Consider the following 21488-nt stretch of genomic DNA (forward strand, 5'->3'; position numbering starts at 1 on the left):
AAACAGCCTGGGATATGGTTACCCTCACAAAGATCTCACAAATACCTTCAGCATCACCTGTGTGGTGCCCTAGTTTATAATTTCTGGTAGCCTGCATCACCATTCAGTTTCAAGGATGATGGTGATACAGGTCACTGTTATTAGTGGCAACACTAATGATCACCTCTTACTCGAAAATACTACCATGGTAATGAAGCAACATCACCATAATACACACCTACAGGCACAGATACATTTAGTGTCTAGGGGGAGGGGGGTGCTGGAAACTGAATGAAGACAGCTTGAGTATGCTTAATGACAGATGCAATACAGTGTACTGCAAAAGGAGCATTTCTTACCTCCTGCTGTGATTCTCAGAGGAAGAGAAAAAAATAATCTGGTGCTTCAGACTGAAGTAATTGTCAGAAGAATGAAAATCAACTTTAAAACATTTAATGGATGCACTATAATGTTTTTTTAGAACAGTCCTTATAAAAGTCATAAAACTCAAGATGTTATTTAAAGTCAATATAGATCAGAACCATGGTCTAACTCCCATGTAAAAGTTCAATGGGAAAATCATGTAACACATTCATATTTAATTACTTTTTCTCCATTATGAGCAATCCACGCTGGTGTATTTAAAACCAGTGTAGTAGAAACTGCAGTACAAGGTCAAATGGCATTTGATGTCACTCAAATATCTCTTCCTTTCATCAGCTGACATGGACAGTACACATCCTAAACTAGACATAATGTGGGCATAAATGTTACTTTCAATTCATCATATTTTTTTATATAATGCCAATATCAATGAATATTTAGCTTGTCTTTAACAGAACTATGACAAAGCAAGTCATGAGTGTAACTTAACTACTTACTACTGAGTGTAACTTAAGGAAGCACTCCAATTAAAATACTGGATTCAATTAATTTTGGTTAAAATTACTTTGCTTTTCCATTCCTTTCCCACATGTAGAAAAAAATAAAGATGAAAATAAAAAATGAAAAAAAATCTTAACTATGCAGTGGAAGAGCATCAGCCCCTTTTAAGAGGATCAGTTTTGGGTTGGATTTTCTGGGAACCCACACATACTTGACAAGAAGATATTTTTACTCTGTTCACCTTACATCAAAACAGTTTACATAGGCTAACATATAACCTCGAGTTTCGTACAAACATAAATATTCTCATGAAATTGGATGTGCCATAATTTTTCATTCTTAACCATGGGATGGTCAAGAATAGACTATGGCTCTGGTTAAATCAGACATGGGGTACAAATAATGGAAGAGGCAATAGGAGGAAGCAAATACTTAGCTCTTGAACAGTATGTTCAAATACATTTAAACCACTAACACAAACAGCAATCCTTCTCTTCTTTGTTTCTCATCATGTGAATTTTCTGGGAAATCAAGCAGGGCTCAGTGACTGCAAAACTAAAGATATGCTTTTGAAATATATTTTGAGCTGTTAGAGTACTCCCATATATGCTTTTTTGGCTCTTGTTGAGGAAGAGCAATGAAGAACTTGTCTAGCTTATTTTCTATGCATTAATATTACAATTAGAACGACTGCACTTAGTGTACTCCAGGAATATACAACACTTCAGAATTTCACTAAGTGTATAAATGATACGCCTTTACTGAGTCGACAAAACTCATTTTGTGAGTGTCTATTTGTAGAAGGCAAGCTATGGAATACATTGCATCACATCAAGACTTCTGAATATCTTTGATTTGAAGTCTTACTTGCTTTTCTATAGTGATTTCAAAGCCAAATTTGAAATCAAATTCTCTTTGTTTCAGCATGCATAATGGGAATCTGTCCATTTCCCTCCATTTGTAAATGATTCAAAGGCATAGCTAGACTCCCTTTAGAAAAACTTCAGAGTGCTTCCAAAGAGTGCTGGAAGCACAGTCCAGAAGTACACAGTTGCATCTCAGTATTCTGGTATCTGCAACATAAAGAAGGATACAGCTTAAGTATTCTTAAGAATACTTTTTCTATAAGAATAAGCAGGTGACCAGTACTTTTACCAGCAGTACTTGTTTTAAATTGTGCTAATATTATGTTAGGTGGAATACCTTTGTTCTTGTACATCCACAGAGTCTTTCTAAACACTTTCTACTGAAACATCATCTTTTTCTGTTTGAATCTCTTTGTCACTATGTTAGTTTCCATTTTTCTTCTGTATCATTATAATATATATTAAAAGTCTGATCTTTATCTACAAATGAAATTAAAAATGAAAAACAAAAAAAAACAGGATTATGTGAAAAAGAAATTAATGGATTTTCCCATTTTAAATGAAAGTCTATATTGTTTGAAATTCATGCTCATTTCACTTGTGCAGATGAACTACCACTTGCTTTTTCAGATTTTAAAATGTTTCACTCTATAGTTCCAGTTTAAATACTTTTCTACTTGTTCTTACCTTTCATAGAATTTTTAATACAATATTCTCATTGTTATAAAAAAATAACAAATTATTAAACATTATATTTATACCATGTATATATTTACAGATAAATGTAAATGCAGATTGAAAACAAAGTCTGAACACACTTGTGTAACATGAATATTCCTTTTGTGGAAAGCATTTTCTTACTGCTGTAAGAAGTCACGGAACAACAGTAAAAAATGTTTCAAAGAAAGAAAGATTTGTGCAAATGTCAGCTGTGAACAGATGATGCGAATCTGGGGTAAAGTTATCTGAGCCCATGTATATCTCATTTTCCTGTGAAGTAAATGCTGATTTAAACCTTGCCCGTTATCTTCACAGTGGTTCTCCATATTTGTATTTGGAACAGTCACACACACCATGTTTATGTTCAACTCAGTCTGCTAGGAAATGTTTTAAGGAAGTGTGAGGCCCTTTCTGCTTTTATAAATCATCCCCATCATCTGTGCTAAAGCTACTTCTCCTGCTGCTCTCTTTTGATGGAGCTGGGGATGTGGAGGACAAGAGTGGGTCTGCTCCAAATGGTGATACTGTGTCATCCAATAAAATTTCTTCTAGTCGTTGCTCCTCTTTTAAAGCTGCACTGAAGGACAAATCAGTGAAGTGGGATAGTGGATCAGAAAACGCTGTAGATCCATCACAAACATCAGAGTTTGGGCCGTGAGACAGAGTCATTTGTTGAGAGTACTCTACAGAGTTCTCCTCTGGATACGACTGTTGCTTGATGACCTGAGAAGCTAAATCTACTGCACTGAGTGAAGACATGACTGGAAGGCCATGAGCACGTGCCTGGATCTCTAGTTCCTAATGTTTCAAATAAGAGAAATGAACAAACAAAAAAATACTATAATTAGATAATGACTTTGTAAGATGAATAATGTTTTTCAGAAAGATCAGTATATGATAAGTATACATGCAGATTAAAGATTCTTCTTGTCTACATTTTAAAATAAAAAAGTGTTAATCTGTGAAAATTTCCAATGAACCACCAGTTCATGTTCCTTTTAAATCCAGTTTTCATCATTAAACAGCATTTTTGTGGGAATATAAGAGGCAGGAGAGGTTTTCTCAAACTACTGCTCTCTTTACCAAAAAACGTGACAGAAAACTGTTGCAACCTTTTAGTGCACTGCTATGCAGAGATGCAGAGGACAGTTTATTTCATGTTTGTTATGATATACAAACATAGCTGTAAATGACAACACATACGATGATTAATTTTATATTTGTCTACCTAAGTCATTGTAGCATGTGTGTACAGACATATATGCATTTCAACCACCATATCATGTTCATTTGTGTCACAAGCAGGTATAACATGGTACATTATACCCAAAGAACTGCAATGTGAAACACAAAAGAAAATGAAAATACAGAAAGGTATTTTAAGTCCAATATTGATTCTTTTGCATGAAAGATGTACATTTTCCTTTATTTTATCTTTCCCTATCTGTAAAATATACTGTCTGTACAAATACTTTATTAACTTTCCACATATTCCTTTATGTAAGGTATAATGATCACAGGAATTTCCTAGAAACCTGAAAATATATCCCTTCCTCAGTCTACACAGCGATAAACAGGGAAAGCCAATTCCTGTACAGTAAGTGACATTTTGGAAAATCAATGATATAGATTAATAAAATTTGATGAGGTAGAAATACTGAGAAAGCTTTGAAGATCACGGCAACTCTCTCATACAGACCTGAATTCGAAGTAGAAGTCTTCTGTTAGCATGCTCTAATTTCTTCTGTCTGTGTTCTAATTCTCTGGCTCTCTGTTGTTCTTTTTGTAGCCACTTGATGTACTCCACTGATGCTTTTAAAATAGTTCCTTTGTTCCAGCGCATATCACTGCAGAATGTAGAGATAACCTTTTCACAATTGTGCATGTCAGCAAAATTCATAAGAACTTACAAAATCTTTTACATTAATATGAAATAATGATTTACATGACTATTATTCACTCTTAGATATTATTGCTTCTGAATGGAAATTTTAATAGAATAGTTAAGAAGCCCTTATATAGTAAAATTAATCCCAGAATGAAAATAAGTGTCAAAAGAAAGTAATAAAGTGACTTTTTGTGGGAGAGCTAAATGCAATATCATGATTCTACCATTACAGTTTTTATATTTTTAGTGAAAATTGCTTTTATTATTAACTCTAAGATTAAAATCTATGTGCAGTATTTCTGCATTAATGAACTAGGAAATATACATTACTGAGGACTTAAGCCTAAATTTTTAAAGATCATTTCAAATATACTACTCTTTTTACCTGACTTACTAATGAGGTTGCTTTTAAGCTTGTTGAGAAAAAAAATGGTCTGTGCTGAATGCCAGTCCTCACTGATGATAGACTAGACAAATCACTCTTTGGTAACTACAATGGCTATAGGATGACAAAAAGTATTGCTTAAGCCCATTCAACAAGTTTGGAACAACAAAAATCAGGTTAAAGTTTGCAGCTACATACCAGATTACAATTCAAAGTAAAAATCTTTCCAAAAAACCCCACAAAATCTAACCCATCCCATCCCCCATTCATAAAACCATGGTTTAACTACCAGCTTATAAGAAGTCTTACTAACAGTGCACTTGTTCAAAAGTAGGATGTGTTCAAGGAGTTTCACATATCCTTTTATTAACTTTCCATGAATTCTTTCACAAAATGTATTAAAGGCCTTGGAATAGAAATAAATTTTGTTGAAAAACTTGAATTTCTGACAAAGTTCAGTAATTTACAATGATGCTTAGAGTTGCATTAATTTAGAAGAGTTAACCTAAACTATCTACTTCAATGCAAGATGGCTTAAATTGAACCATCTTAACATACAGACATTCTGGTCCTGTAAGGCAAGCCCCAGTGGGAAAAAGATATTTAAATTAGTGAGAATCTGAGATTGTAGTAGAGAAGTAACCAACTTAGTGCATTCTTTTTAATTATCTTTTCCAAATACTTACACTTACATCCTGGTACTGACAGAATCAAGAAGAGATATAAATTATGCTCGTGTCAGTTACCACTTTCTATTATTCCATTGCTTTAGTTAATGAGACCTGACTGTTCACAATCTAGGTGAGTAAAATTGTAATCTTGAGTGGATTTGGTTCTTTTAGAAGTGTCTGTGTTACAGATTCAGGCTCTCGAAATAAACACCCAAGGAAATTTGCAGTATTATCCCATAGGTAAGAACTCCTGAAGACCTCCTCCAAAGTAGCTGTCATTCTGCCAAATGTATGGGGCAAATGGTAGACAGGTATGGGACCTGGGGATTCAGACCATCTGGCTTTCTATGATGCACTACATAAATGAAAAACACTTACGGAGCTTCAAAGATGTACACACACCCAGGACTGGGCCACTCCTCGGATAAAGGGCCATAACCAAAAAGGTGTGGGAGCATTCCACAGGGCAAAATCAGGACAACTGGATGGAAATAGGCCAGGGGCTATTCCATGCCACATCATGAAGAAGGCTTCTATATCTGTGGGCAATTGGCTGAGGGGACAGCTGCTGCTTGGGAATTGTCTGGGCACCAGTCAGTGGGTAGTGAGACCATTGCAATGTAAGTGTGCTGTTGGTCAGCAGTCAGTTGCATAGTTAGCTGAGTGTTGGTCAGTGGTTGGTAATTAACTACATGGAGTATATATATATATATATATTATCATTGCATTTCTTTTTAATTTCTTTTCTATGTTAATAAAAGTTTTTTATCTCAACCCATGTGTCGTACCTTGTTTCCAATTCTCTCCCTCATTCTACTGGCAGGGAGTGAGCAGTGCAATGCTCAGCTGCCTTCAGGGTTAAACCACAACAAAGAGCGAAAGAGAGGAAGACAGTAACATTTCAGGATGGGAATCTCCACAGTCATTTCAGATATAAGCATGCTATTTAAAGTTTAGAATTACCATAGGATTTTACTTAATTTCAAGTGAAAATGACTGATTTAAGACATTTTCATAGCAATTTATAAAAGTGCAACATTAACAAAAATACATATAACATAAACTCTGGGAAGAAAATCTGACTAGGTACTAGGAATCAACTCCTCCTAGCATGTAGTTAAGACCAAAATAAGCCAATTTTTAATTTTTCATCAAAACTTTTAAATATAGTAGTATAAAATAACTTATTAATCCATTGCTAACAAAATGGAAAATTTAACAACAACTAACAGCAGAAGAAAAAATGTATATCACACTGAGCATATATATTGACTTCAAAATTTCATATTAGTTACAAAGCATTACAAATTCAAAACCAAATACAGAGAAAAATGTTTTTCAGTTTTTCTGACTGACATATGAATAACCCAGATATTCATGACTACATTGGAAATCTTTTTATCATGTAATTCATTAATGTCACACATAATTGACAACCTTTGTGACATCACTTAGTTTTATTTAATATTACCTTGGTACTTTTAATTTTTATGTATAAATTGTAGTGATAAATTTTCTCATCTAAATTATTACTGAAGGGCTAATTCTGGGATTCAGATTGCCAGATAAATGGATTTGATCATATATATAGGATGAGATTCATATATACAGATGCTTTCGGTAGTAGTATTTACAAATTTGAGAGGCAAAAGTACTATGGCAATCCAGGATTAAAATGCTGTATGTGTTATTATCACTTAAAAGACCTTAAAAAAACTTTTCTATCAAACTGATGAAGGTGTGTGATAAAAGAACTGTGATGTACAATATACCTACTGATCAGTATGCAATAACACATCAGATGCAAGAATAGAGTTACTCCTGATTGCTATTTACACATCTGATATTATATGTGTGCATGTGTGCATATTTACTCTTTCACTGCTTTTAAAAATCCTTACTTTTTAATCTTTTTGTTTGTTTGTTTTACACTCTGGTCTGTAAATACTGAGACACTTGGGAAAGCCTACATGTGAAACAAGTCAGTTGAGAGCTGTAAGAAACTGAACAGGTCTGAGCATCAGTAAAGATCTCTGCAGATGAGGACGGTATCTTTTTGTCTTTCTATACATGTTATAATAATTTGAAACTTCAGGCAACTTACACACAATACCTTAGTTGACACAGGTCTACCAGGTTTAATATGAATTGCACGAAAAAGCAGCAGATATTTAAAATACGCGTAGTATTTTATTAGTCTCTGAACCTTTTATTAGACTCTGTTCCTCTTAAGTTTAGCAGTGAAGTCTCTACGAAACAATTTGGCCTAGAAATTTAGTGAAATTCTCATCTGGGAGAATTGCTCATTTAGGAGAAAAGAAAAACAAAACAAAACAAAACAAATCATAGTTATTTGACTAATTTTCAAATTGCTTCCATTAAGGTGTCTTTGTTGAAGTCAAAGGAGTTTCACAAGCTTTTGCAATTTGAAGGACATCTAGAGGAGGGACATGAGCATCTGGTCTTCTAAGATTAAAACTAAGTAATGAAAGCAAAGTTTTGGAGTTGCAAAGAAGTTAATAATAACAAATACGTTTGTGAACTTGAAACTATGTTTGCAGACCACTTATTTCTCTACTTCTGAGAAATTAGCTTTAAACTGAGCTTGTTCAAAGAAACACTTCAAAGGACTTTGTACCTGTTTTGATGACCTGTACAATTACCAACTATATTCTCCTGAAAGAGGCAGCAAGTTTCGTTTTATAATAGCTTGAGTGTACACAAGGTTTTCCTTTACAAGAAATGAGGCCTTGCTGGCCATTAGAGGGTCTGTCCACAGACAACAGATCAGGCACAGGTGCAAAGAGCTGAGTGAGAGTAATACACTAATTCTGTCCAAATACTTCGTTGTTCTTTTAGCATCTTGGTTTGGTAGAATGACAATAATTCATAAATGAAAGATACTATTTCTTGGTATTTCTGACAATTCCAGTCTAGCTACCTAAAACAGGCCTTGAGCTGGTACACTAAGCCTCTATGACAACATAAATTCCTGTTAACCACTGGATTTTGAAAGGCTGAACATGAAGAAATCAAGAATGGAAAAGTGGATATATATATTTTTTCTTCAGCAAAATATGATTAAAATTTGGGGCCATTTTTTATTCTCTTTGAATTTTTCTAATAATTCTGCATTTCTGAAACATCTCTCACTTAACTATCTAAATATTGAAAATTAAACAAAGGAGGCAAAGTTCTTTGCAATTAATCTGTATTTTCTAATGCTGATGAAGTGAACTCAAAACATCTACTCATTCAAGTAACATAATCCGTAGTTACCATCATTAAATTAAAAAATAAATAAATAAAGAGGAGTGGAAGAGAATAGGGATTTAAGCTCTTCAAAAACAAGTCCCTGTAGAGGCTCCATAGGAGCCAAACAAGTTCACCATATAACTAACAAAAGTAAAATAAAATAAAAACAAACAAAAAACTTCTGAGAAGTATGAATCATAAAACATTTCCAAATAGCATCATAAATGCCTTTTTCTACTCCTGAGTCTGAACATAATCTTATTGAAGCAAGTCATTTGGGACAGGCATGCTAACCAGAGTGACTTAGTTATAGCAGTATTTGCTCTTTAATGCAAAAGCTGATTTGTTTCATTGTCATGAGTCCAAGCATCAGTACGGTTTCTCCTTTTACAGCCAAATTCACACTATAAGAAGAATCTTTTAAAATCAATATATGAGGTGAAAATGCTATGAGTGATAAAATGTTACAGATAAAATATTGTAAGAACTGATACATCTCTTCTTTCAAAGTAGTGGAGGGCAGATTAGGGGCACAGTAAGGTGTTCTGAAGGAAAAAGAAAGAACTGAAAGAGAGGGTAAGGACTCTGAGTTATGATTTGGCAACACAGAATGATACTAGAAATAAATATTTTTGATCTGTTCAGACAACAGAACAATATGGCCAAACTGATGTATTTCCTCTTATGAACATATATTAAAAAAAAAAATTATTTACACTTCCTGAGATGAACTTAACTTGGCAACAAACTGTGGCAAAATTGTAACAGTCTTTCAGTGTGTGCAGAATATCTGATGCTTCTTTCTTCTTAATACCAACATAGATGCCTTAAAATAAGCCCATTTTCAAAAGTACTACTGATTACCAGCCTTTTGAGGACAGCAATCCACAGAACCTAGAACAAACTTTTTGCTTTTGCAAACATAAGCTGTGACAGGGCTAGCACTCTGTTGGACCCAATCATGGGACTGGAGACTAAAACAAGAAAAGGTGATGCCTTCAGGATATTTTTCTGATAATTTGATCCAAGGCAACATCACCAAAATCAGTAAGTAAAATCCAATATCCACTTACTGGAACAAAATTGCAGACCTAGAGCATTCATTTTAAGTACAACATAAATGACTGATTAACAACTTGAACAAATTCATAAATAAAACTGGAATCCAGACCAAAAACATGTAACTGAAAAACCTCTGTAGGTAATCAAAATTACAACTGGAATTTGTACCTCATGCTCATTTCTAATTGCAATATAACTTGCTTCCATTATTGCTTTGTAGCTGCAAACCAACAGTGCCATCCACTGTTTTTCTGAGAAATCTTTCAATTATTTGCCCAAATGGTCTTGAATACTGAAACAAAATTAAAATTATTTTATCCGTGTGTGTTTGCAGGTGATCACAAGTGTCCAAAAATTGATTTAGACATTTAAATTGCTTCTTATTTTAACTCAGTTTTAACAATCAGATCTATATTAATAACAAGAACATGCCCATTTATCTAATCTTGAATGGATTCTGTAGAGTTAAAAGAGTTTGTGAATAAGATAGTAGTGGCATATTAACTTCCTGGTGATTTCACTCAAAATGTCTAGTTATTCCAATCTTGTATATATCTAAGTTTTACAGAGCTTTACAGTCTTACCGAGATCCTTAATATAAGTAAGAGTTTCTTAATACTGAGGAAAACAAAAAGCTGAAATATCAGTGGATGTTTTCCCTCAAAGTATCATGCAGGTCTGTACTGACATGGAAATGATAAAGAAAAAATCTGGATGATTAATTTTATGCAAAATAGAAACATGGTCTTAAGTCTTCCCTTAGTGACATGAAATATCTAAGGCTAAAGTCTAGCATTAAATATCCCACTGAATTGTTACTTCTAATCCTACAATAGCATTTCCTACTGAGGCAGCCTTTGTTGTTGTTTTTTTTTTTTTAATTATTACTATTTTATTTTGGTGACAAATATAAGCTTTAAGGAAATGCAGGTACAGTTTAAGAAATGTGCATTTTGTGTTACTGTAAGTATACACATTAGTATAAATTACTATTATTATAGCAATTGTTATTTTTAACCTTGCATTTCAGGACTTATTTATTTATTTATTTATTTATTCCATGTGCTGAGTTGAAGACATCTGAAAAATGTGCAGTATATAGTCTTTCAATCTGGATTTTAATATTGTATTTATTTATTTATTTATCTTGCTTAGCCAAATGCACACAGTGACAGCGCGCATTTTGTCTTCCTCCACTAGAGGGCCCATGGCGAGGGCTGAAAGCTCTATTCCTTCCTTCTCCAGAGACACCACAGAGACTTGTGCTTTTGGCTTCCCTTTTCCCCTCTCCACCTCTCTGCTGTGAGACATCCCAGAACTGTTTTATTATCCTTTCACATAAGTTTTCACAGCAGGCATCAGAAATCTGCCAGAAGTTTGTTATTATCAGACTGATTCTAGCTAGTTTCCTGGCACAAACCGTTTTGTATTACATCAGTCAGTCCTACAGCCAGAGTACAACCATGTTTTTTTTCCTTTAGCTAAATGATAAACATTATTATAGGAGAGATTGTTGAACTCACGGATCATTAGACTTAGGGATGAGTGTGCCAAGCTCCTTGATTCGGTAATTTATATTATACCTTCTTCTTCTCTCAACTGTAAAAAAGACAGAGTTACTATTTTAATGGTGACATATTCTTGCATAAAGTCAACATAAATTGTTACGATTATTTACAAATGAGTCGGCTAATATATATAAAATTTCCTAAAATCAGATTCTCAACATCTTTTACCTGTCTCTGACTTGCCCTCTGGGCAAACACCATGATATGTGCCAACCCTGTACCTTAGCTTGCATGGAGGTTTACTCTCTATTTACAGCAAGACTGACAGAGAATGAAATGAAGCTAACACTTCATTTGTTCTTAAGTTTATATACCTCTTCTCTACCCTGCTGCCACACAAGAGTTTTCAGCTTACTGGAGGTTTGTTGATGATGAAGGACAACTCATCCAGCATTTCACATTTTGCTAGAACTCTTGCTACAGACCATGGTTAACAGCTTTGTTATCTCTTACCTACTATTCTCAGCACTATAAACCATGGAGGGGACTTATACGGAAGTTATGTCTCTTCATATAAGCAGAGAAATATTTATCATCTTCCTCAGTTGGAAGGGACCCTTAAAGGCCACTTAGTCCAACTCCCCTGCAATGAACAGGGACACCTACACTAGAACAAGTGCTCAGAGCCCTGTCCATCCTGACCAGGAGTGTGTCCAGGGATGGCACATCCATCACCTTTCTGGGTAACCATTGCCAGTGCCCTACCACCCTTACTATAAAAAACTGCTTCCTTAAATCCAGTCTAAATCTCCCCTCTTTTACTTTGATTAACTCTTTTACTTTTGATTAATCTCCCCTCTTTTACTTTTGATTGAACTCTTTTATTTTCCCTTGTGCTATCACAACAGACTCTGCTAAAGTGTCTGTCCCCTTCTTTCTTACAGCTCCCCCCCCCCACCCCTTTAGATACTGAAAGGCCACTAGAAGGTCTTTCCAGAGTTTTCTCTTCTCCATGCTGAACAGCCCCAGCCCTCCTAGCCTAGATACTAGAAGCTGTGGAAAGGTTGCTACATGGGCAACACAGAGAAGTTGTGAAAAGGTCCCTTTCATTTTAAGTCTCATAGAATATTATGTAAACATGCATAGAATCACCTGTCTCATCACAGTCTTTCAAGTACTCAGGAAGTTAAAGTAAAATGGCAATTATTTTTCCTAACTAATTATCTGTCCTATTATGTTCCAGAAACATTTAATACCCAGCATATTTGTTTCCTTTTATGATGGACAGCACAATCATATTTATAATAAATTTTATAATAACATTCAGAAAATGAAGAAAAACACTATTTGAACAACTAAAAAGTTATACTTGAATTTTGATAAGCAGAAGGGAAAAAAAAAAAAAGACCGTATGGTACCTTTATTTACTTGCAGTTTAGTTAGAAAGATAAAGAGGAGATAAGTTTCTTAGGTCCCTTCCAACTTGAGCCATTTTTTCATTCTGTGATTCTTTAAATTCATTCTCCCTCTCTGTGCTCTCAGAGCAGTTTCTTGACACATTTTTATCCAGTTTGAGGAGGAGGTATGACAGATACTACAGGATTATGGTTATAGTATTTGTGGATGTCCTACTGGTGTGATCTTGCACTTCTGTCTGCTCTCTTCACATGGTACTTTGACCCAATACAAACCTCACTGAATAGGTAGGATTCAATTTTAGCCCACCACTTGCATTTCAGAGCATTTTCTGCTGTTCTCTGTTTTTTGGACAACCTTACCTTGACCTCAAAATGCTAATACTACTATTCTCCATCAGACCTGAAATGGCCCATATAAAGCACAGGCAGAATGCTAAACGTTCCTTTACATTTATACATGGAGATGTGCACTTTAAATTTAATGTCTTAATTTTGAATGCTGGTACAAAAATCTAGTCCTTAGAACCCAGGACAGCTGAACTAGAAGGCTGCAGTCAAGGGTGGCCTGGTAGATCTTCCTAGGCTGTCTTCAGCCTCTCACAGTCATATTTGTTATCGCTTACAGTTTTAGCTCTACTACACAGTTCACTTTTAGTCCTTTCCTTCCTTCAGAACATATTGATATTCTTTCTTGCTCACCTGTGCAAGGCTTTTAGTCTGGTTTGTCAGTCAGCTACTTCCTCCCTTGCTGTCTCCAGACCTCCCTGGATATTTACTATTTACCCTCCTGAAATGCTCTGTCTTGGCAGTGTATCAACGTATTTTTCTCTCTCTAGAAAGAAGATTTTTGCTCAACAGATTAAAGCATTTCAATCTTTGTAGTTGCAATTTACATATTCAGGAGACAGGAGTGTAGTCCATCTGAGTGTATTGCTATTATCTGTTTCAACTCATTGTCATGAATATGCTGGATGTCTTAGGAGAACACAGTGCATGCAAGCACATAGCAATTGAACAAAGTCGTGTCTTCAGTTATAATCAGGCTAAAAGAATGTATATTAGACATGAAGTCATACAACTTAATAGTTGCAGTTTAATTCACACTTATAGTGTGGGAACATCCTGCAAGAGACACATCAAAAAAATAGTAAACCAAACACTGGCTATTTTAAAAAAATGTAAAAGAAATAAAATTCCTTTCTTTCTATTTTGCCTTATTTTTCCCTGCAAAGAAATTTCAAATGGTTATGCTAGTGAATTAAAGGGGAAATTTTGAAATATTTTTCAGCTGATCTTCCCTGTCTGTCACAATTTCAGTGATATCCTGGGTTATAAAAAATATCTCAAGTAGCATATTATACTAAATGCAAAATAACAACAATAAAAAAATAAACTACATATACAAGTATGATCAGATAGCAAGTAAACATAATATATTTAATACCATTGATTGTTAAATTTAAAAAAAAAAAAAGGTACGGCTTAAATTCTTGCTATTGCATGAAGAAGAGGTTTGACTTCTTAGATTTAAATCCCCTTCCTCAGTTTCACTGAGAATCTGATTTTTCAAAAAGGAAAGTTTAAGAACATTTCTCTAAAATGTGGACCTTAACTAGGAATAGTGGTATAATTGTGACCAAGTTCCAAAAATTGATTTTTCACACCATCTCTAAAGAAAACTGAAATAGCAAATAACAATAATAAATGTACTACAGGTAGTGTACTAATATGTCCAAGTGTTCAGATTGCAGAGCTATAACCAGAAAGACTTTGAGCTTTGAAATATACACCTGGAGCCTAACTAGAAGAGATGTCCTGTGTCTGTCTGCTTGCTATGATCCTGGCATGTCTTCGTCTCACTTTCCAGTGCTGAAGGACACTTCACAAACATGTTTTTTGCAGGAAGGATGATCTCAGAGCCAAAAAAAATAAACCTAAATGAACTGTGGAGGCAATGGTAAGACCTTCTGGCAGTTCCAGACAACTCCCACCCACCAACTTCCTAGGTCAGCCAAAATTCCCTAATCCTACCCAAAGAAGACCAGCAGCTGCTACTGTCGTAATTCAAAGATGTGCTAGCAACAAACACAAAAATCTACATGACCTGCTTATGATCCACTAAAAATGTAAGGCAGAAGTAAGCATGCTTTCTGGATAATCAAAGTAGCAGGAAGTTGTTGCAGTATTTTCCAGCGTGTTGTAGCAGTGGATGTACGCTTCTAGGTACATGCAACTAAAGTTATAACTCTCTCTGAGGTCACTGGAATAGACATAGAGCTAAGTATAATTAGTGGTGATTAACTAGTTACCAATTTAAGTAATTCATTAATTATTTCTGCCAGAAGTATAAAAGAGACCTAGAAAATGTTATTGTTTTATTCAACACTTTTCAAAGAGAATGCTTCAGATTTTTTGCTTTAGATTACTTTTTACAGGGAAAATTCACATAATGTTACAGGCACTCCTCTTTAGTAATAAGGGCATAATTTTTAATTCTAGATTTTGTAAATATTGTTTCGTTTTTAAGTTTTATACTAAATCACTGAACTTTGAATTTCACTGTTTTTGGATTAAAATATCTCAGAGCAGTCAGAGCACTCTGTGTGCCATCCAGTTCTGCCCCGATTTCATTCTGCTATACTGCTTCCACATGTACCGCTTCCACAGCTTTATCTGCTTCACTATACCAGCTAGTTTATATATTTTTTTGTTTGACTGACTGAATGAATGATTGCTTTTCTCTTCCAATTGCCAATAAAGAAATGCAGCCTCTCACTTGGATGTTTCAATAAGGAACAAATGAGGACCCTGGATCATCTTTGCTTTGGTTATTTTTTTCATTATCTGACTCTTTTCTTGCCTATTTTGTACTGTAATTCTTAAAAACATCAAGTAAAATGGATATGCACAGGATATATATACAACAGTAATATAAAAATGTAGTAACGGGATGTTATGTAAAGAAATTCAGTAAAACCATGTAAGGTATATTGAAAGAAAAACAAAAAAGACAAGTTCAGTTTGGGGAAGAAAGCTGTTGGCTGTTCATAGATTGAGTTCAATTTGATAACCTTGGTATGATGCTGATGAAGAAAATGAGCAGAGGTGTGGTAGCTGAAGTGTATTAGTTCTGCAGTCCCCATACATTCTATTTAACAAGATGGAAGATGAGCGTATACTTACTGAGGTTGTGGTTATCCTTTTTTTGTCTCTCCTTGGCCATTGCTCGCGTATCTGCTTCTGACAGAAAGTAACATTTATTAAACAGCCCTTAAGTTGCATGTCCAGCTATCCTATCATCTTTTCAAAATGGCCTCTCTTCACATTTCACTTAATTACTCTTTTTATTATTAAACAAAATCATAAGCAAATCAATGTTCTACCAGTGTTCAACTTCTGAGCTAAGTCTATCAGGTTACTTAAGATATTTATTAAGGAACATGTTTTATTTAAGAATATAGAAATGATATGGAGAAGTATTTTTCTACAATTTTCTGTACTTTACAACAGGATAAAACAATACACTAATGTGAATATGGGTTTGTATATCCCATAATGCAAGTTAATCAGATTTCTAAGATAACTCATATTGAACAAACTCACTGTTTCTTCTGAGTGACACTAATAAACTGTGCATAGTTGTTAGCATTCTTTGGATTAATTGAATGTAACATTTAAAGTTGTTAATCCACTAACATAAATTTACCTTGAATAGCCTTATTGTGAGCTTGTAAAAAAAACATTTGTTCTACTCTGGAACAAATTTAATGGATGATAATTTATTTATACCATTGATCAGAAGCCAATATGTGGAAGAATTTACTATGTTTCCTAAAATAATTAGGTTTATTAGAAGCATGATATTAATCAAAACTACAGGGAAACGTTGTTTTAGAATTGCTAAAGAGAAGAACAGAAAGAAAACATTTCTCCACAGTCTTTGTCCATTTTCATAAATGAAACTTCACACTGAAAAATTCTCAGGATATGAATTATTATGGAGATTTATTTCATGAGTAACTTGTTCAACTTTTAAGAGAAACACCATCATTCTTGAAATAATAAAATATTAAAATATCAGAGTTCTTTTACCTGTGAGTTCCCTTTTTACTGGTAGGTTAGCTGGACAAGAAGCATTTGTGAGACTCATATTAGCTGGTGCCATTCCCTGGTCACTGTTATATATGTCCAAAATGCTGTTAGATAGCTTAAGGAGGAGTGGGAGAAAATTAAAAAAAAAAAGAAAGGAGGAGAAAACAAACAAGCAAACAAAACAAAAACAAAGAAACAAACAAAAACACTATTAGAACAAGTAAAAGACTTAAAAGCTTATAAATAAATAAACAAACTTGGAATAGGAGACTGATCTCTAGAAGGAACCATATATACGTTTCTGTGGGGAATCTTACAGAATATTAAGCAACAATGAAAGAGAAGGGTCAAAGTATGTCACTGTTCCACAAGTAGGTTTCTTAGTTAAACTTGAAGAGGTTTCAGCTGCAGAGAGACAGCAGGATATGGCCCACGGTGTCTGTTTTTTAATTCTTTCATGCCATAGTTCCCAAACATAGGGTTAGTACAATGTCATTTTAAACATGTATTAGGTGGGAGGTAAAAATAACCTTGCTGATTTTCAGCTAATTCCAGAGATTTTATGGATTCTCGATGATTACCCAAATATTACATCCAACTAAATTATTTTACATTTATCAGATAACATACATATTTATGTAGGTCACTCCGAAAGTAATGCCTTGTATTTATTTCCACTGAAACTACAATGGACACAAAGATCACAATCACTCTGTTTTATAGAGCAGATCCTCAGCTACAAAACACTATTTTTCAACATAGTAACCATCATTAGGTATGTATTTTTACCAGATGAACAGAAACATACATGCTGCGCTCTTAAAAATATGCACCATCAGAAGTGACCCACTGTTTCTGTCACTACCACTGAGACACATCAGCCACCGCATCACTGCACTCACATCCACTGTTTGGTCTTCATTTATGAAGGCCATTTTGTCAGATATCCCCTTTGCTGCCATCTGACACAGAGAAACAAAATATAATGGAATATTGCTGGGAAGGTTTAACCTCTACCGCCATAACACCAACATCTGCCTCTGATGTCGTAGACCAACATAGTAAAATGCAAAACCTTATTTTGGAGCAGTCCTCATAGAAATCTGGTAATGTTCAGGCTCTGCTAAGTTTCTATGGCCATATAACCAGTATTTCATGACCAAACATTGTATGATATATTAATGTATTTCCAAGTACATATTCAGAAAAAAAAAAGTACAAGGCAATAGGAATGCAAATCAGCCTTTTTATTTTACTTTATGACGTATGTTAAGTTTGTGCAGACCTTTAGAGGCCAGTATAAAAAGACTGAGAAACTGAGTTTGTATCCAACAGGCCAAGAAGAAAATATATTTTTACAGATTTACATATACATCTTGAAACACCCTAGGATTTTACAGGAAGGTCATGGAGAAAGCAACTACAATTCTGCAAGGAACCATCTTTTTTCAGTTTGTTCATTTTGAACCTTTTTTCCTTTTGATCATTTTTCTTGTAGAGACTGTGAGCCTCACTACAACTTTTTCAGAAAGGAAACATTTTTCCAATGATTTGCTTATTATGAAATTATCCCAATACACTGCTTGTTATATCTTTATTAATAATTCTTAAACTGAAAATAAGCTTCATTGTTTTAATAGTAATTCTGCTAAATTTTCTGAGAGCCTAGTTTTTGTTAAATTCTCCTATTAGCCCAGAATGTAATGAAGCATTCAGAATTCTTTTTGAAAACACTTAAGTAACATGCTCATTTTAAATAAATTGTAGATGTATTTTACGCAAGTGAACTGAGAATCTTTAAGTACCATTAGAAAGTGAAACATCAAGTCAGTTTTGAAAATCTGATTAAATATTTGATCTCTCGATGAAAATACTTTTAAAAAGAATGTTTGGAATTCAGATGAGTATTACTCAAGAACAAGCTATATTTAATATGCAGGATTTGAAAGCTAAGTACATTTCTATGTTAAGCACCTTTGTTTCATTCCTGAGAGGAAAACTGATAAGTATTGCAGAGTGCACTGCGGCTTTAAAGTTAGATTTTCTTTGATTCAGTAGTAGCATAACTATATTGCAAACGTAAACTCATATTTACTCCAGACACATTTGAGTATCTCCTACAGTAATGTCAATTCATTTTTCTTATTGAAATAATATGAAATAGAAATTTCGTATTTAGTACTGATAGAAATAGAAAGAGAGTCACTGTGACTTTTCTAATTACAGTGGACATTGCATAAAGCCATTATAAAGGTTAGGTTACTATTTTAAATTGGGAAATACTAACTTCTGAAAACAAAATAATGTCATAAATAATCTAAAAAATGAGAAATGAATATGATAGTATGTAATGTATATGTCATATTTCACACGGTTTGCACATTTGTGTACAACAGTTCAGTAACTTCAGTGAAACTGGTGGTAAATTTTTTCAGATTATTGAAGTCAATATTGAAAAACCCAAACTAGACATGTTGACACAAACTCATGAGAAACACCAGTGAGTGTTTTTAATTTTCAAACACAAACTCATCATTATTATCTGAATATAGTTAAATGTCTTTAGCCTAGTCACAAAACCTGAATTCAAGTGACAAAGCCCAAATCCAAGAGAAAAGGTTATGAACATTTATCTGGCTGATAATGAAAAAAACACTACCAAGACACCTGAAAGTACAAAAGTGTGTGAGGATTCTAAAGAAGCTCTCTGAGGACAATTAGGGTCAAACTCAAAGCCAAAGGTAGACATTTCAGCTCAATTATATTACACAGTTAATGACTGCAATGTCATCTAACTCAGCTGACATTGCCTATAGTGATACAAATTCAAATGATTCCTTCTGTCAGCAGAATTGCTGAAGCATCATCCCACACAGTCAGGGCTTTGAGCAAGTATCTGATCATAATCAGTGCCTGTCTGTACTATTACTTCCATCGTGTAGACAAAGCAGTATTTCCCAAAATGTCCCATAGTATCTTTGTCTCCAGCATTTTCCCCCTCATCATTTGGCATTTTTGGTCAGTCACTAGGAAAGCAGATTCTTTGCTCCGCATGGATATGTTGAAAAAGAAACTGAAACACAAGTCATTCATAAACTGGAAGAAAGTAGATTTAGACTAGATATTAGGAAGAAATTCTTCACTGTGAAGGTGGAGAGACACTGGAACAGGTTGCCCAGTGAGGTTGTCCCCTCCCCGGAGGCGTTCAAGGCCAGGCTGGATGGAGATTTGAGCAACCTGGTTAAGAGGGAGGTGACCTTCCTATAGTGGGGGGTTGGAACTAGATGATCTTAATGGTCCCTTCTAACCCAAACCATTCTATGATTCCATGAAGCCAACAACCCTACAACCTCAGTAACTGGAATGAGTCATGCATGTTAATCATATTTTAATCACTTAGATTGTTAAAATCAGCTTCTACTATGTCAAAGAGCAACTTTGACCTAATGTTATTTAATGTGAATAAACTATTCTCTGGAACTCGGACATCAGAACATAAACATATTCAAGAACACTGCCACAAAGATCTTATAAAATTCTCATTCATTCATATATTTAAAAGAACTATGTTATGTTGCTGAATCCATCTTTCAGACTGAAACGTTCACAGGTATGAAAAATTTGACAATTCCTAATAATCCTTCATTACATAACTCCTGTGCAAAAGAGAACTATATGTTAGACCCTCTGTAAGTCTGTTATTGTCTCAAACAGTGCACTGAAGAAATGGATAGTAAATAATAACAGTTATAACTGCTATAACAGAATAAATAGTCTACTCATCTGGCCATAAAAGGAACACATGCAAAAAGTTTTTTTCCTTCATATCTACACCCCATCTAGACACAGTTTTCCTGTCTCCCTTCAATCTACATTATTCTGTTCAGTACAAAAGCAATTTCACCTAAACTTTTAAATGCCTCTTTCTTCTAATGTATTTATAAGAAGTCTCAGATATAATGGAATGACCATTAGTGGGTAGAGCCATCAGTGATCTTTTAGAACACTGTCTTAATCCTCAGTTAACCAGCGCAACTTATTCACACTGATAGTAGGGTAAAGTGTGTTTTAAGCACCCAATATATTAGACAAACTGATTACAGTGACCTTGTTTCTGCAGAAATCTTATGCCTCTCTGAAGGCTTCAGTATAAGAAAAGCATAGACCTGTCACAGTGGTACAACTACAACATTATAGTGGGACCACTACAGTGAGGAGAGCCGTGAGGATGGTCAGAGGGATGGAGCATCACTGCTGCAAAGAAAGGCTGAGGGATCTGAGGGAAGAAGTCTTGTAGGAGAAATTATATTTGTCTTCCACTACATAAAGTGAGCCTGCAGAAAAGCTGGGATGGACTCTATTAGGGAATATAGTGATTGAACAAGGATTAATGAATTTAGATTAGATATTAGGAATAAATTCTTTACTGTGAGGGTGGTGAGGCATTGGACTAGGTTTTCCAGAAAAGTTGTGGATGCCCCCTTCAAAATGTTCAAAGCCAGGCTGGAGGGAGATTTGAGCAACCTGGTCTATTTGTACATGGTAGGAGATTGAAAGTAGATTATCTGTAAGGTCTATTCCAACCCCAACTTTTATACTAAATAGAGACACAGATTAAAATCTGCTGTAAATTACCATGAAAGGAATAACTCTAGATGTCGAGATTCAGAATCAGGTAACAAATAGCAGTAATGCATCTGATCTGTCTTGGTCACTTAGAGTTAGTGGAACCAGCTCTATTTCTTCTTATTTATGCTAT

General features: G+C 34.5%; 1 protein-coding gene across 3 annotated transcripts in view; it reads right to left on the reverse strand.

Moving 5' to 3' along the window:
• Window positions 1-2731: 2731 nt before the first annotated feature.
• Window positions 2732-21488, reverse strand: part of TFEC (transcription factor EC) — an 88757-nt gene continuing 70000 nt past the window's right edge. For all 3 annotated transcript variants that reach the window (XM_065743471.1, XM_065743473.1, XM_065743474.1), the window contains 5 exons: window positions 16730-16844; window positions 15821-15877; window positions 11235-11310; window positions 4150-4297; window positions 2732-3248 (listed from right to left, as the gene is read on the reverse strand). In XM_065743471.1, coding sequence (XP_065599543.1) covers window positions 2868-3248; window positions 4150-4297; window positions 11235-11310; window positions 15821-15877; window positions 16730-16844 — 777 coding nt within the window. In that variant the 3' untranslated portion in view covers window positions 2732-2867. The remainder of the gene's footprint in view (window positions 3249-4149; window positions 4298-11234; window positions 11311-15820; window positions 15878-16729; window positions 16845-21488) is intronic.

This window comes from Cyrtonyx montezumae, unplaced genomic scaffold (genome assembly GCF_038088225.1).
Source record: "Cyrtonyx montezumae isolate F1298 unplaced genomic scaffold, pur_monq_1.0 scaffold_3, whole genome shotgun sequence".
In the NCBI taxonomy this organism is placed as follows: Eukaryota; Metazoa; Chordata; class Aves; order Galliformes; family Odontophoridae; genus Cyrtonyx; species Cyrtonyx montezumae.